Below are 13,293 nucleotides of genomic sequence, written 5' to 3' on the forward strand. Positions count from 1 at the left end.
AATTTGCCCGCTTGCTGAAGTTAACCGTATTTCGGTTTGGCTTATCTTGTTTTCTGTCTCTAAATATATTAAAGACTGTACCATTTTTATAATACTTACGATATACACTTTTCACAATTTACTTTGAGCTACTTTCCTCCACTACTGGTTGTTCCTCAGGTGTTCCTGGTGTTCCTTTTATTTTTAAAGGGTTTGAATGTAACATCCCAGTATGGATTACCGCATGAATGTGAACACTCCTATTTGAGACACAGCTTCCATCTATGAAGGAAAGACATCCAGATTATGGATTTGACCGTTTTGGAATAGAAGAGCACAGTTCTTTCTTCACCTCCACTAGAAAACAGGAAGTACTAACTTGGACCCAAACATGGTCCTTCCTGAACAATGTTTAACACAAGGGTCTGGCAACAATGATGATGGGATGAATCACACACACACACACACACACACACACACACACACAATGGAACTCCTCGATTTAAACATCACTCCGCTTGACACACTAATCTCCCTAAACCCATCATTTCCTGACTCTGTCTGCTCCAAATGAAGATATCCATGCTGGATTTAAAAGAGGGCTGCAAACTTATTTGCATGTCTGAGCTAAAATTCCCTGGACAGCCAACAACTTTTCTTTAGTTTTGATTCCAACAAACAACATCTGCTGGTTGGAAAAAGTTCTGCAGAAGAACACTTTGTAGAATGAAAGAGAACCAGAATACGATCCAAACAACAACAACGTCATTTCTTGTTTTTTTTTTCTTCTCAATTCTGACTTGTGTTGTCTTCATAGCCGCCCTTGTTAGGAAGAAACACTGGCTAGCTGAAACAATCACGCACGTTTGTGAAGAGGGGATGAGAAGGAGGCTCACCTTGACGTTTCCTCCTATCAGGTCAGGCGGCTCCTCGTCTGTCTCCAAGGCAACGTTGATGGTGGCAAAAGGCCGGCTGGCCATTTGCTGCATCTCCCTCAGCAATTGCTACGGAAACAAGAGTTAGACTCCAGTTAGTCACAACGTAAACAATGCGACATCGAGGGCCGCCATCCCGCCTCTGGTGCCATGTCCAAAGGCAGAATACTGTGGAAATAAAAGGGCTCTAGTTAGCATGTAAAATCGACCACAACCCTCCCGACCCTAAACATAACCGTGTTCCTGAACCCTGGTTCCCGACTCTTAGCCTCTAAACCTGACCCTAACTCCAACCTCCTGACATGAACTTCAACCCATAACCCGAGTCATAGCCCTTATTTCCTGACCCTAACCCCAACCCCCAATCCCTGCCACCAGGTCCCTGACCCCAACTAACTGTGTTTCCGCATAACATCCTATTGGTGACAACCTCAAAGCTAAGCTAAGATCATCCCCTTTAGCACTAGCATGCCCTGTGAAGACAAGGCGTCACGGCCGGAATGAAGTCATTACAGTACAAAGAACCAAGCTAAAAGGTACGGATATCAAACAAAAATGGAGGACAAAAAAACGGCAAGAGAAGTGTTTGACAGGGGCCGTGACGGATGATGGATGATGGGGGGAGCGGCGAGGGGTCACCCACAGAGCAGCAGCGGTGTTGGGATAGCAGATTACAGGCGGCGAGACACTGGAAGCCATCCCAATCTCTAATTACACCCAACATCTCAGTGGAATTACGATTAGCAGGATTTAGATGCATCGTGGGAGCCGTGAGAGACAAAAAGCCACCAGTTCACGCTCGCTAACACACAAAAAGACGCTGACTCAGCAAAAAAGAAAACCTGTTAGCACATTGGAGAATACCCAAGAACTTGATACAAAAGATATGAGGAAATGAAAGCGTCCTCCAGTCCACGGTGCAGATATGGCAGTGTAAGTGGCTAAGCGAAAGGAAGTTTGTCCCTTCTAGGTGAATATTTATTTAAATTCTAGTTTAATCATCTGGAAAGGCCAGCAGCAAAAAAGTAGGACAAGTGGTGCGGCATCCCATATTGCACTCCACAGAATAGAACAAGTGAGGAAGTGATGCTGATAGTCATTTAGTGGTTTGGCTGAAACAGATTTTTTTTTAATCCACGGCTGTCACACAGCAAAGGAAGACCAGCAGGGATTATGTATTATATCCAAAGCGGAATACCTTCCAGTTGTCACAACTGCACTCCAATTTTCTTCAACCCTTCAGGGATGACAAAAGAGGGGTCAAAGTTCAGCGGATTACCATCGGTGCTGTTCTTTATCTGGAACTTCCTTCCTTCCTCAGGATTGGTTGAACAGAGAAAACAGTATTTCCGTGTGTGCCTACAAAAAGTGGCGACTATGGGAATGGTCCTGTTAATCAGCAGGGGGCATTATGGCGCTTGCTTCTTCTGAAGTACAACGCCTACGCCTTTATTTCCGTCTCTCATCAACATGAAGCCAATAACCCAGGACAAGCGAGCAGCAAGATATTTGTTTCCGGAGTTCCACGCAAGTTGAATGAGGCATACCAGCATGGAGCATACCATGCATTGTCTCCCTGATCGGTACATCAAAGAATTATTGAAGATGATCTCGGCGTATCGCCAACACCAACAAAACCAGCGACGTTTTCTGGTCTGTTTGCAAAAATAATTTATTTATTTAACATTAAGCCCGACTTTGGTCATGTGCATGAGTGCTGCTGGCACTGGGGGAGCTGCGGTTCATTTAGGGTAAAGATGAATTCCAACTGTGACATCATGAAGCAAGAGCATCATCGCCTCCATTGTGAAATTAGGCTACATGGAAGTTTTAGTTACAGTACATCATGCAAAGGAGCAATACCACAATATAGAAAGTATTTAGATATACTAAGTTAGTGTATAGCTTGTACAAACGGTCACATAACATATCAGAAAGCAAGTCAACACACAGCCATTGTTGTTGAAGGAGCTGAGGAGCAAGATAACGGTCTTGCCTGCAGTCAAGCTCGTTGGGGCGTATGTTACATGAGTGCTGCCTGCACCAGAAAGCTGTGGTTCATTGAGGAGAAACATTTAATTCCAACATGTACAGTGACCTCATGAAGCACAGCATGATCATCACTTTCTATTTGAGTTTAACGAGGCATAACAGTATGCAGCATATCATGCCTTGTCTTCCTTATGGGCACAGCAGACCCTTGGTGTTGCCAGCTATTTAGTCAATAATGGCTGTGTGTTGACTCATTCAGTGGATGGCAAATCTATACCGCTCTCCAAGCTGTACTCTGACTACTCAAGTATATCCAAGTTAACTTTCTACAAGATACAGTCAAAAGCTTGCAGACTTTGAGGATGACATGTAAGGAAAATGTCCGGCTTCGTTCTTCGGCACCAGATGGCAGCTCATCAAGCATGTCTCATCCGTTATTGAAAAATCAATGGGGTTCTAGCGTAGACGTGTGGGGTCTGTGGGGTCTGGTGGCCGTTATCCTCCTCAGTCCGCGTGTATTTTTCTGACTACAAGGAATGGCGCTTGGAAAGAAAAATGCTTTGTGGTGAACCTCTGACAAAACCTTGGAAAGCCAAATAATGAGTGGAGAGCCTCTTGTTAAAGGTCATCTCACTCAGCCAGCCTGCAGCGCTCACATCTCCAGTGAGGAATCTGCAGTCCAATGAAGACATCAGGCATGTTCTAGTTACTGTTCTCCTAAACACCATCATTGGTGATACGTAACGCCTCCTCTGTTGGCCAATTTGCTAAGCTTTCATTTCTTTCTCTGTTAAAGCTGCACCTCCTCACACCTTTGGTGTGTGTGCGTCTTTGTGAGTGAGAGGAAGAAAAGCTGTTACTTGCTTGGGGGAGAAGTTGTTTGGCGCCACCTTCTGGTTTGTATGAACTTCTCCACCCAAATATAAGACGACCCCGTAGTTTATCTGAATAAAATGGTGTATTACGTTCAGGCCGATGCAGTATCTCAGATTGACTCCCTCCACAATAAAAATGTGCTCAGTTTCGTTGCGTCTTACATCATCGTCACCCAACCAGGAAGTAGTCCGCCAACAAATCCAAGTGAAAAGCGTTGGGAGGAAGTTTGCACACGTTTGTAAAGTGCTGAAGTTTTGATTGAGCTTTTGGACCGGATGAAGTGTACCTAATGAAGCTAACATGACTTCATTAATACACCAACCCTACAGGAGGCCTTCAGATTACACAATTACACAAATGGACGATAATTACCCTGCTGGCCATGGCCGTGTATAATGACGGCTACAATAAGACGTCAGCATGCAAACGTTAGAACAAAAGCGGTGACCGGCAGCGGTGACAAGGAAGCTTGCCGCAGCATCCTCGTCACGCTACATGATTATTATTAGCGTTCAACCTGCAGGATATGAAATTGTTCCATAATTACAATATTGTGACACGCTGGGCTGATGCAGTATGAGGCACCACCGCTGTGTTTCTGCGTGGCGGAGTCGTAATTACGCGGAAGGAACAGACATGTCGTACATACTTATATTCGTTCCCCTGCTTGCCAAGCGTGGTTGACCCGCACAAAGACTATTTTAGTCTGACACTTGAACCCAACGGTGGGACGGCTTAAGGTAAAGATGATTCCACAGCACTGGTGTCATTTCATTTCACCATGTAGGACCAGCCAATAAAAACGAGGCATTCTTTGGCATACTTTACTTATTTTACGTACTATTATCCTGGAAGTGACAAAGCAAATGACTTGTAGTTCTGATATGAGTTATGCTAAAACCGAGTTGCGAGGGGCACACGGCCCCGGGCTGCACTTATATTAAATTTGGTGGCATTTTCCAAAATCGTAATGAATGGAATATGCATGTATTAAAATGTATTTCACTATTGTCACTGATTTTGCTGATTGGTTGGCTGGGGAGAAGTCACATGGTTAACCTTCAAGTCTTCTTGTGTCTTCAAGGCTAAAAAAAAAAAGTGTTTTTATGAAGTGACAAACGTTTAAAAAAATCTGTAAACGTACAGGTGGAACTGTGTTGTGTCTCCGCGTGAAGGACAAAGACCTGATGAAGAATCCTCGTTATATAGACTCCCCTCAGCGATGGACGTATTTGAAGAGATATGCTTTAATACTTAAAGTGAGGGGGATCTTTCAGGCTGTCTGGAGCAGGAAGGAAGCAGAAGCAGAAATGTGGAACTGGGAATCTTGCTGGATTATGGCTCGTGCTAAGCAGAAGAGTCACCGTCATTGTTGACGAGATCTTTTATATATATTAATAACATGAATATACTTTTTCTCACCAAACCTCCCAGATATTTAACAACTCCATATGTTGAATCTACAACATGTGTGCTCATTACGTAAGGTAGTGTTGGTCACTTTGTAGATATGATATGATCAATGGCTGATATCATATGACATATCATCATATTAACAGTAAGCTCCCCTACTTTGGGTGTATGAAGTTTAAACATACATGGACATGTTTATTAGAAACATGTTTGTCCATGACAAACACTGACATAAAAGCATTTATGGGCCAAATGCTAAAACACACTGAAAACAAGTACATCTACTTTTTAAACCTGATTGGGTAAGAAAACAAGACACGGCTCACATCCATATAAACATTTTTGGAGAGGAAAAAAAACAACCCAAAAGTGTTTCCACCTTGCCTTTCACAGCACTACACAAATAATAAGAGCCCAGTGCTAATTTAGTCTAAAGGTTAGCCTGAAGAGGGGTGGTGGGTGATGCATAGACGCTAAGAGGAAAGCAGGGCTGAAGGTGAGAGGAAGGTCGCAGCTGAGAGGCTCTTCAGCTCATGAAAAGCACAAAATAAGAGTTCATGACATCAGCTTTCACTGAATGGGGTCCGTTCACCTCCCAATAGATGCCTCAAAACAAACAAACACAGGTAAAGGACATCATAGAATTTGCCATGACGCATGGCTGCTTTCTGTTTAGCGGAGTGAACAAGACGAGATCATTTTATTTTGGAGCAAAGTAAAGCTCCTTGTCTTTGCCCGTTTGTGTCAGGGCTGTCAATCTTGTATCACGGAGGGTGGCAGATTGACTGCGGGAGGGTGCTTTGATATTTTTTGAAAGGCTAAATTTTTTTATTAAAAAAGGTATACAGACTGTTCAAAACAAATCCTTGTGTTTTTTATTAGTTGGGAATGTCTGGAAAAATGAGTTTAAAATGGGAATCTGCTTTGCATCTGAGGGTAACCCTTTACAAAATAAGGTAGTCGTTAGTAACTACTAAATTTGTGTGTCCCTTATTGTAAAGTGAGACCCACCGAGGGTCCAGACAACCCCCAAGACGTAACGTTTTAGCAGCAAAAACTCCACATTTTGCCTCCCTGGGATGATCCCAATACTTTTTGTGCAAGTGGAACATAAAACCATATCAAAACGACACTTTTTGCTATGAGAATAGAGTTAAGTTGGACCTACAAACCCATCAACAGCTCCTAAAGGTGTCCCAGTATTCTTCCGTGTGCTATTAAGCGGTCAAGTCAGACATCACTAAACGAGCGAGTATCTAGCCACAGACGGCCGTCAATCAAAGTCGGGTCCGACCTGTGTCGAACCGTTTGCAGCACATAACATAAAACGTGAAGGCGCTTCCTCGGAGGACGGATGGAAAATAAATGGGAGTCGTAAATAGAGCAAATGGTTTCTTTGGAGGCTGTCATCTTAGGAGGCCTAAAGCCATCCTGCAGCAGCTTTATCAGCATGCCAGTGATGGACCAGGACTGCATTCACACCGGGGATGCCAGACAGCACACCCCCTTTCCCAGTACAAAGACTAAACCTTGTGTTTTGAGGCGGCAAAGAAATCAATCCATCCCAATGAATCTTGTCCATGTGCAGCTAGCACAGCGTTGAAAGTACGTTAACACAGCAATTAGCGTGTAAATAGTTTGTAACAAGTGAGTACGCCTCCCAGTGAGCATGTCCAAATGTGTCCTTGTACCTTTGTTAGCTAAAACTGCCTTCATCTTCTAGGACATGGAATTGAGACGAGCTACACCGTTTGTTACAAGAATCCTCTACTACTCCTCCATGGTGACGACATGGTGGATGATAAGACATCTGAGGCTCTTTCACATTCCGTCCTTCCCCTCGAAGATGCCCCAAAAGGTGCTCTATTGGGTTCAGGTGCGGGAGAAACATACCTGGTCACTCCATCGCCTTCACTTGTCATCTTTATCATGTAAAAACCACCACAAGGCCCAGTTTCTGCTTCTAAATGTTACAGTACAACGCTGGAATTTTTCCAGTCATTGAACCGCAGCTCTCAACACAGGCAGCACTCATGCAGGCTACCACGGCGACAGTTATCTTGCCAAAAGACCAGAAAAAATTACACGCATTGTCTCTACTCACAATTTAAGTAGCCAAGATCTAGGAACAAAATGTGTTTGATGTGCACATACTTGAGGAAGACGACACATGATATGATATGCTACATGCTCACATGATTCATTAAACACATCAAGGATGATGCCATGCTTCGCTGTGTCACAGTACATGCTGGAATTCATATTTTGCCTCAGTGAAAAGCAGCTACCACTACACTACCACCACCAGGTTTGACTGTAAAAAAAGACAAGTATCTTTCCTCACTTGTTGTCAGCTATTTATACGATAATGGCTGTGTTTCCAGTACTTCCAGTAGCTGGTAAACTTCTACTGCTATACAAGCTGGACACCAACTACTAGCTTATCACTTGACAGGTTATACTGCAATAAAAATGTGAGTGCTGCACGTACGTTTGTGAGAAATTAGTTATAGTTATAGTTGGGGTATAAGGTGCTTGAGTCAAAATGCTTATTTTGCTCCAGAATGATCGGTCTGGGATGCGTCAACAAAGTGGTGCTATGCTGCTGATGGGAGCGAATTCCTCACACGGGTACTTAAAAATGGAATCAGAAAATATGACAAAGCTCTAAACATGTCAAAGAAAAAGCATGCCTTGACAAAAACAACAACAGCAACCTGTCGACTTGCTTTATTTTGGCGGCTTGTAAATGTCACCCGGTGCAAAGGAAGTAAAATGATGGCTGCTCTGGAGTACGCCAGAAAAAAGGTTGTGTGTGTGTGTGTGGTGAGTGAGACCAACCTCTCGTCGTCGTGACGCCCAGCAGCTCTGTTTGATCTTCCAGACGACGGCGGCCACCAGCAGAAGGGACAGGAAGCAGCTGTGGGTGGACAGGAAGTCCAGTCAAAAAGTAAGAAAAGAAAAACTTTGGTGTAAAAACCTAACATTTGAGCTGCACCACATGAAACCAAATAATGTCAGTAAGCCAACGGTGTCACATGACAGAATGGTGTTTAAAAGGAAGAAACAGCATTCTGCACTTGAACATGAAATTCCCACAAGGCCTGAAAGGTGATGACACGAGTCTGTCGGGAACACAAACACAAACACAAAAGGGTGTTGGGTGTGCGCCTTCAAACACATCATCTACAGCCACCGCTTACAATCCGAACTTCATTCGACGACAGTCACGCCTCTCGTTGATTCCCTGTCAGCATTCACGCGCCGTTCCGCATCGCACCTTCTAAATTTCAGCACTTCCACGACGCGGCTTTAAAAAAAAAAAAAAAAAAAAGGCTCAACGTGAATGTTGCAGCCGAGGTGTCATACTTCACTTGCGAGAATAAAGAATGCACAATGTAATGGAAAACGACAATGCTTTGACAACGCTCAACTCAAAAAAACATATAATGATGCAGCTTGAAGTCGAACAAAACAGACGCTTAGGCTACCTTCAGATGCAGGTGTTTTTGGTAAAGTTACATTTTTTATGTAGCTATTGACATTGTCAAAAAAGGCGACTTGTTAATGTGAATGGAAAGCGTCCAGGAAGTGGACAATCCTTGGCAATTCCAAGTGCAATATTTTCTTAACCATATGATTCCACGTGGGAGATTAAGATGAAAAAGGGCAAGAAGTTTCGGGAGAACTGGCTGTGCGCGCACACACACACACACACACACACACACACGCACACAAATTGAGTAATCATTGAGTAAATTGAGTAAGCTGCAGTAAGTCCCCAGTCTAAAGGGGACCTATTATGCTCATTTTTCAGCCCTTTGTATGAAGTTGTGTGCTCCTATAGAGCAGCTCCACACAATAACCAGCACAGAAAAGCTTTGCAGATCTATTACAGCTAAATTTCATTGGATTTTGTGCTTCCTGCGAAAACTGTCTTGTTGTAATTTATTCCACCCACGTCCCGCCTCCAGGCATGCCCATAACGCTGTGGTTGGTCAGACTCCCAAATGCTCGGGAGGACTTCCAATGTTGTGCCAATAGCTGCCAAACCCAACTTTATAGGAGTTGATAAACGGCAGAGGAGTTGATAATAAACAGGGATTTATCTTTTTAAAATGGCGGCTTTTAACATTCAGCCATATCTGCTGGATCCCGAATCTGTGCTTTGAATTCTAGTTATGGCAAATGGCAACGTTTGTGACCGTGTACTCCTATGTAAAGGGACTCCAAAAAGTGTTTGAAAGTAACCCTGTGAGAAATTCTGTAAAGTAATTGATAAAAAGTTCATATAACATTCAGTTATTTCATCCAAAAATGTGGTTAGTAACCTCATTTAAACCATACACCCCTTTACGACCCTACCTCTGAAAAGAATCGGAATGGAAACAAGGAATCGGAATCGCTCAAATTCAAACAATGCCCAACGCTAATGGTCTTGTCTCACAAGCCGAGTGTGTCGTGACACCCCCGGTGAGCATGTAAAACACCAAAAAAAAAAAAGTGTGCGCCAGTGTTGAGTAGCTGAAAAGTGGGCCTGTTTGACAGGAAAGAGGAACGTGGCTGCAGAGAGCGAGAGCTTGAGGGCCTTGTCATGGTCCAAGCTGACAGCGAGACAACAGCCACGGGGCAAACGGCAGCCGAGTGGGCCGAGCTGAATTCCTAAACCTGCCGCCTGCTGCCCTTTTCTCCAGGTTGGCAAACAAGAGCATCGGCACAGTGGCCGCTAACTTTGTTTAATGAACCGCACGGCGACCTGCATGGCAATCGCTGTCCACACTGTGGGTGGGCGAAAGGGGGGCGGGCAATGTGCGTGCGTCCCAGTTAGCAAAGCGTTTGAGCCGAGCGGCTTTTTGTTGCCGTTTGCCGAGGACGAGCTCTCCTCTACTTACCCTCACACGCGACTAATTAAGGCAGCTGCCATGACACCTGACAGGAGGGGGAGGGGCCGTGGGTGTGATGGTGTCGTCTCGCCAATTGCCATCTGTGTTAAAAGCCTCCTTGACAAGGAATTGCTTCAGAGGTGAATGGAACGTGGCCAAGGAAACACAAGAGCGGCTCTGAAGAAGAAATGTGGTCTTATGGCTGAACAAAAACACTTTTTCAATAAGTTTGTGGCGTTTCATTCTGGAAAAACTAAACTGGGGTTGAATTTGATGGCTTCATAACAAGCACTCCATTAATTCTGTTATTATTAGTGTACAAAAAGCAAAAGATAACCAGTATGTGCATGTGAAATAAGACTTATGTAGAAGAATACATAGTCCTATCGACTATGTCGACTATGTATTCCAAGCGTGAGGCAGATCCTTCTGATGGCTGCCTATCAAAGAAACGAAAGCTGAAGTGAAATGAGACTTGGTAAAATGCTGAGAAAGAGGACAAAGCAACAGTGGCTGCCATCTTGAAGGCTACAGATGGTATCCTTGAACATACAGTGCATCCGGAAAGTATTCACAGCGCTTCACTTTTTCCACATTTTGTCATGTTACAGCCTCATTCCAAATTGTATTAATTTAATCTCTTACCTCAAAATTCTACACAAAATACTCCATTATGACAATGTGAAAAAGTTTTTTTTTGACTTTTTTTTTAATTTATTAAAAATAGAAAACAAAAAAATCACATTTACATAAGTATTCACAGCCTTTGCCATGAAGCTCAAAATTGAGCTCAGGTGCATCTTTTTTCCACTGATCATCCTTGAGATCTTTCTACAGCTTAATTGGAGTCCACCTGCAGTAAATTCAGTTGATTGGACATGATTTGGAAATATAATAACTGTCTATATAAGGTCCCACAGTTGACATGTCAGAGCACAAACACCAAGCATGAAGTCAAAAGAACTGTCTGTAGACCTGCGAGACAGGATTGTCTTGAGGCACAAATCTGGGGAAGGATACAGAAACATTTCTGCTGCTTTGAAGGTCCCAATGAGCACAGTGGCCTCCATTATTGGTAAATGGAAGACGTTTGGAACCACCAGGACTCTTCCTAGAGCTGGCCGGCCTTCTAAACTGAGCGATCGGGGAAGAAGGGCCTTAGTCAGGGAGGTGACCAAGGCCCCGATGGTCACTCTGTCAGACCTCCAGCGTTCCTCTGTGGAGAGAGGAGAGCCTTCCAGAAGGACAACCATCTCTGCAGCAATCCACCAATCAGGCCTGTATGGTAGAGTGGCCAGACGAAAGCCACTCCTAGTAAAAGGAACATGGCAGCACATCTGGAATTTGCCAAAAAGCACCTGAATGACTCTCAGACCATGAGAAACAAAATTCTCTGGTCTGATGAGACAAAGATTGAACTCTTTGGTGTGAATGCCAGGTGCCATGTTTGGAGGAAACCAGGCACTGCTCATCACCAGGCCAATACCATCCCTACAGTGAAGCATGGTGGTGGCAGCATCATGCTGTGGGGATGTTTTTCAGCAGCAGGAACTGGCAGACTAGTCAGGATAGAAGGAAAAATGAATGCAGCAATATATAGAGATATCCTGGATGAAAACCTGCTCCAGAGCACTCTTGACCTCAGTAGACTGGTCATGTACCTTGACCATACAGATAGTAGACATTAGCACACAGCCAAGATCTCAAAAGATTGGCTTCAGAACCACTCCGTGAATGTCCTGGAGTGGCCCAGCCAGAGTCCAGACTTGAATCCGATCGAACATCTCTGGAGAGATCTGAAAATGGCTGTGCACAGACGTCTCCCATCCAACCTGATGGAGCTTGAGACTTATTGCAAAGAAGAATGGGCAAAACTGCCTAAAGATAGGTGTGCTAAACTTGTGGGATCATATTCAAAAAGACTTGAGGCTGTAATTGCTGCCAAAGGTGGATCAACAAAGTATTAAGCAAAGGCTGTGAATACTTATGTAAATGTGATTTTTTTTTCTATTTTTAATAAATTCAAAACATGTCAAAAAAATTTTTTTCACATTGTCATAATGGAGTATTTTGAGGTAAGAGATTAATTTAATTCAGTTTGGAATGAGGCTGTAACATGACAAAATGTAGAAAAAGTGAAGCGCTGTGAATACTTTCCGGATGCACTGTATAAAATAGTATGTTATACAATGTCATCTACGTATATCTTCTCAAATAACGGCTGCCCTGAGGTAGTCAACTCCTCAAAGGACAGGTTTCATCCCGTTTCCGGAGAACGTTGACCTCCAAGACTGCCTTTTGTCACTAATTCTGTTCAAAACTTGAATGTAAAGAAAACATGAGCTTTGGGTCGTGACCGTAAGAACGACATCCCGGATAGAAGCGGCCAAAATGAGCTTGCTGAGGCTGAGGAGCTCGGCCATCCGGGAAGAGCTGAGAATAGAGCCGCTGCTCCTTCACACCATGAGGAGCCAGTTGAGGGCATCTAGTCCAGATGCTTCCTGGAAGCCTCCCTGGTGAGGTGTTCCGGGCATGCCAAGCCGGGACGATGCCCTGGAACTGATAAGAACACCCTGGAGGGATTATGTCTCACTGCGAATGCATCGGTGTTCTCCCTGGTGGAGTGGGATGAGGTGACTGGAGAACAGGAAGTCCGGACTTCCCTAGACCAGGACCCAGATAAGCCATAGAAAATGGATGGATTAATCAGGCCTAGTCTGTACTGACCAACTGTGTGATACCTGAGCAGCATCCTTGTCACCACATCATCATCATCATCATCACAGAGCACCTTGAGGGTCACACCGCATGGCCCAAGGGACTCCCCACTTCCACCCATTATGAAGCACCGTGTCTTCCTGCAGCTCATTACAGGGGAGGGGGGGGGGCAAAGTGACTGATATGACTCCTTTATTATTAATCAAGAAAGAGCCGAAAGCCTTTCAGCTTCACCGCAGCACCAATGATGAAGATGAGGAAGAGGAGCAGGCTGCTCCTCGAGCTGATACATCTTCCTCTGGCATCTCGCTGATGACCTGACAAGGAGGTCAACATGCAAAGCCAGCACGCTCAAGAATGCAGAAGGCGGCGAAGAAGAGGAAGATGGAGAGGAATGAAAGAGGGGAAGATGAAGGCAGGTGGAGATGTGTGAGGAATAAGAAGCAGGAAGGTGGTCGAGCAGACGGATCGGCTTCAACAGACATCATGATTGACAT

General features: G+C 44.2%; 1 protein-coding gene across 1 annotated transcript in view; it reads right to left on the reverse strand.

Moving 5' to 3' along the window:
- The window catches only part of atrn (attractin), a 61,834-nt gene that overhangs the window by 14,242 nt on the left and 34,299 nt on the right, over positions 1-13,293 (reverse strand). Inside the window, exons 26-27 of the mRNA XM_058078695.2 lie at positions 8,037-8,115; positions 876-983 (exon numbers count right to left, since the gene is read on the reverse strand). Coding sequence (XP_057934678.2) covers positions 876-983; positions 8,037-8,115 — 187 coding nt within the window. The remainder of the gene's footprint in view (positions 1-875; positions 984-8,036; positions 8,116-13,293) is intronic.

This window comes from Doryrhamphus excisus, linkage group LG14, assembly GCF_037039965.1.
Source record: "Doryrhamphus excisus strain RoL-2023G ecotype Guam linkage group LG14, RoL_Dexc_Guam_v1.1, whole genome shotgun sequence".
Taxonomy (NCBI): Eukaryota; Metazoa; Chordata; class Actinopteri; order Syngnathiformes; family Syngnathidae; genus Doryrhamphus; species Doryrhamphus excisus.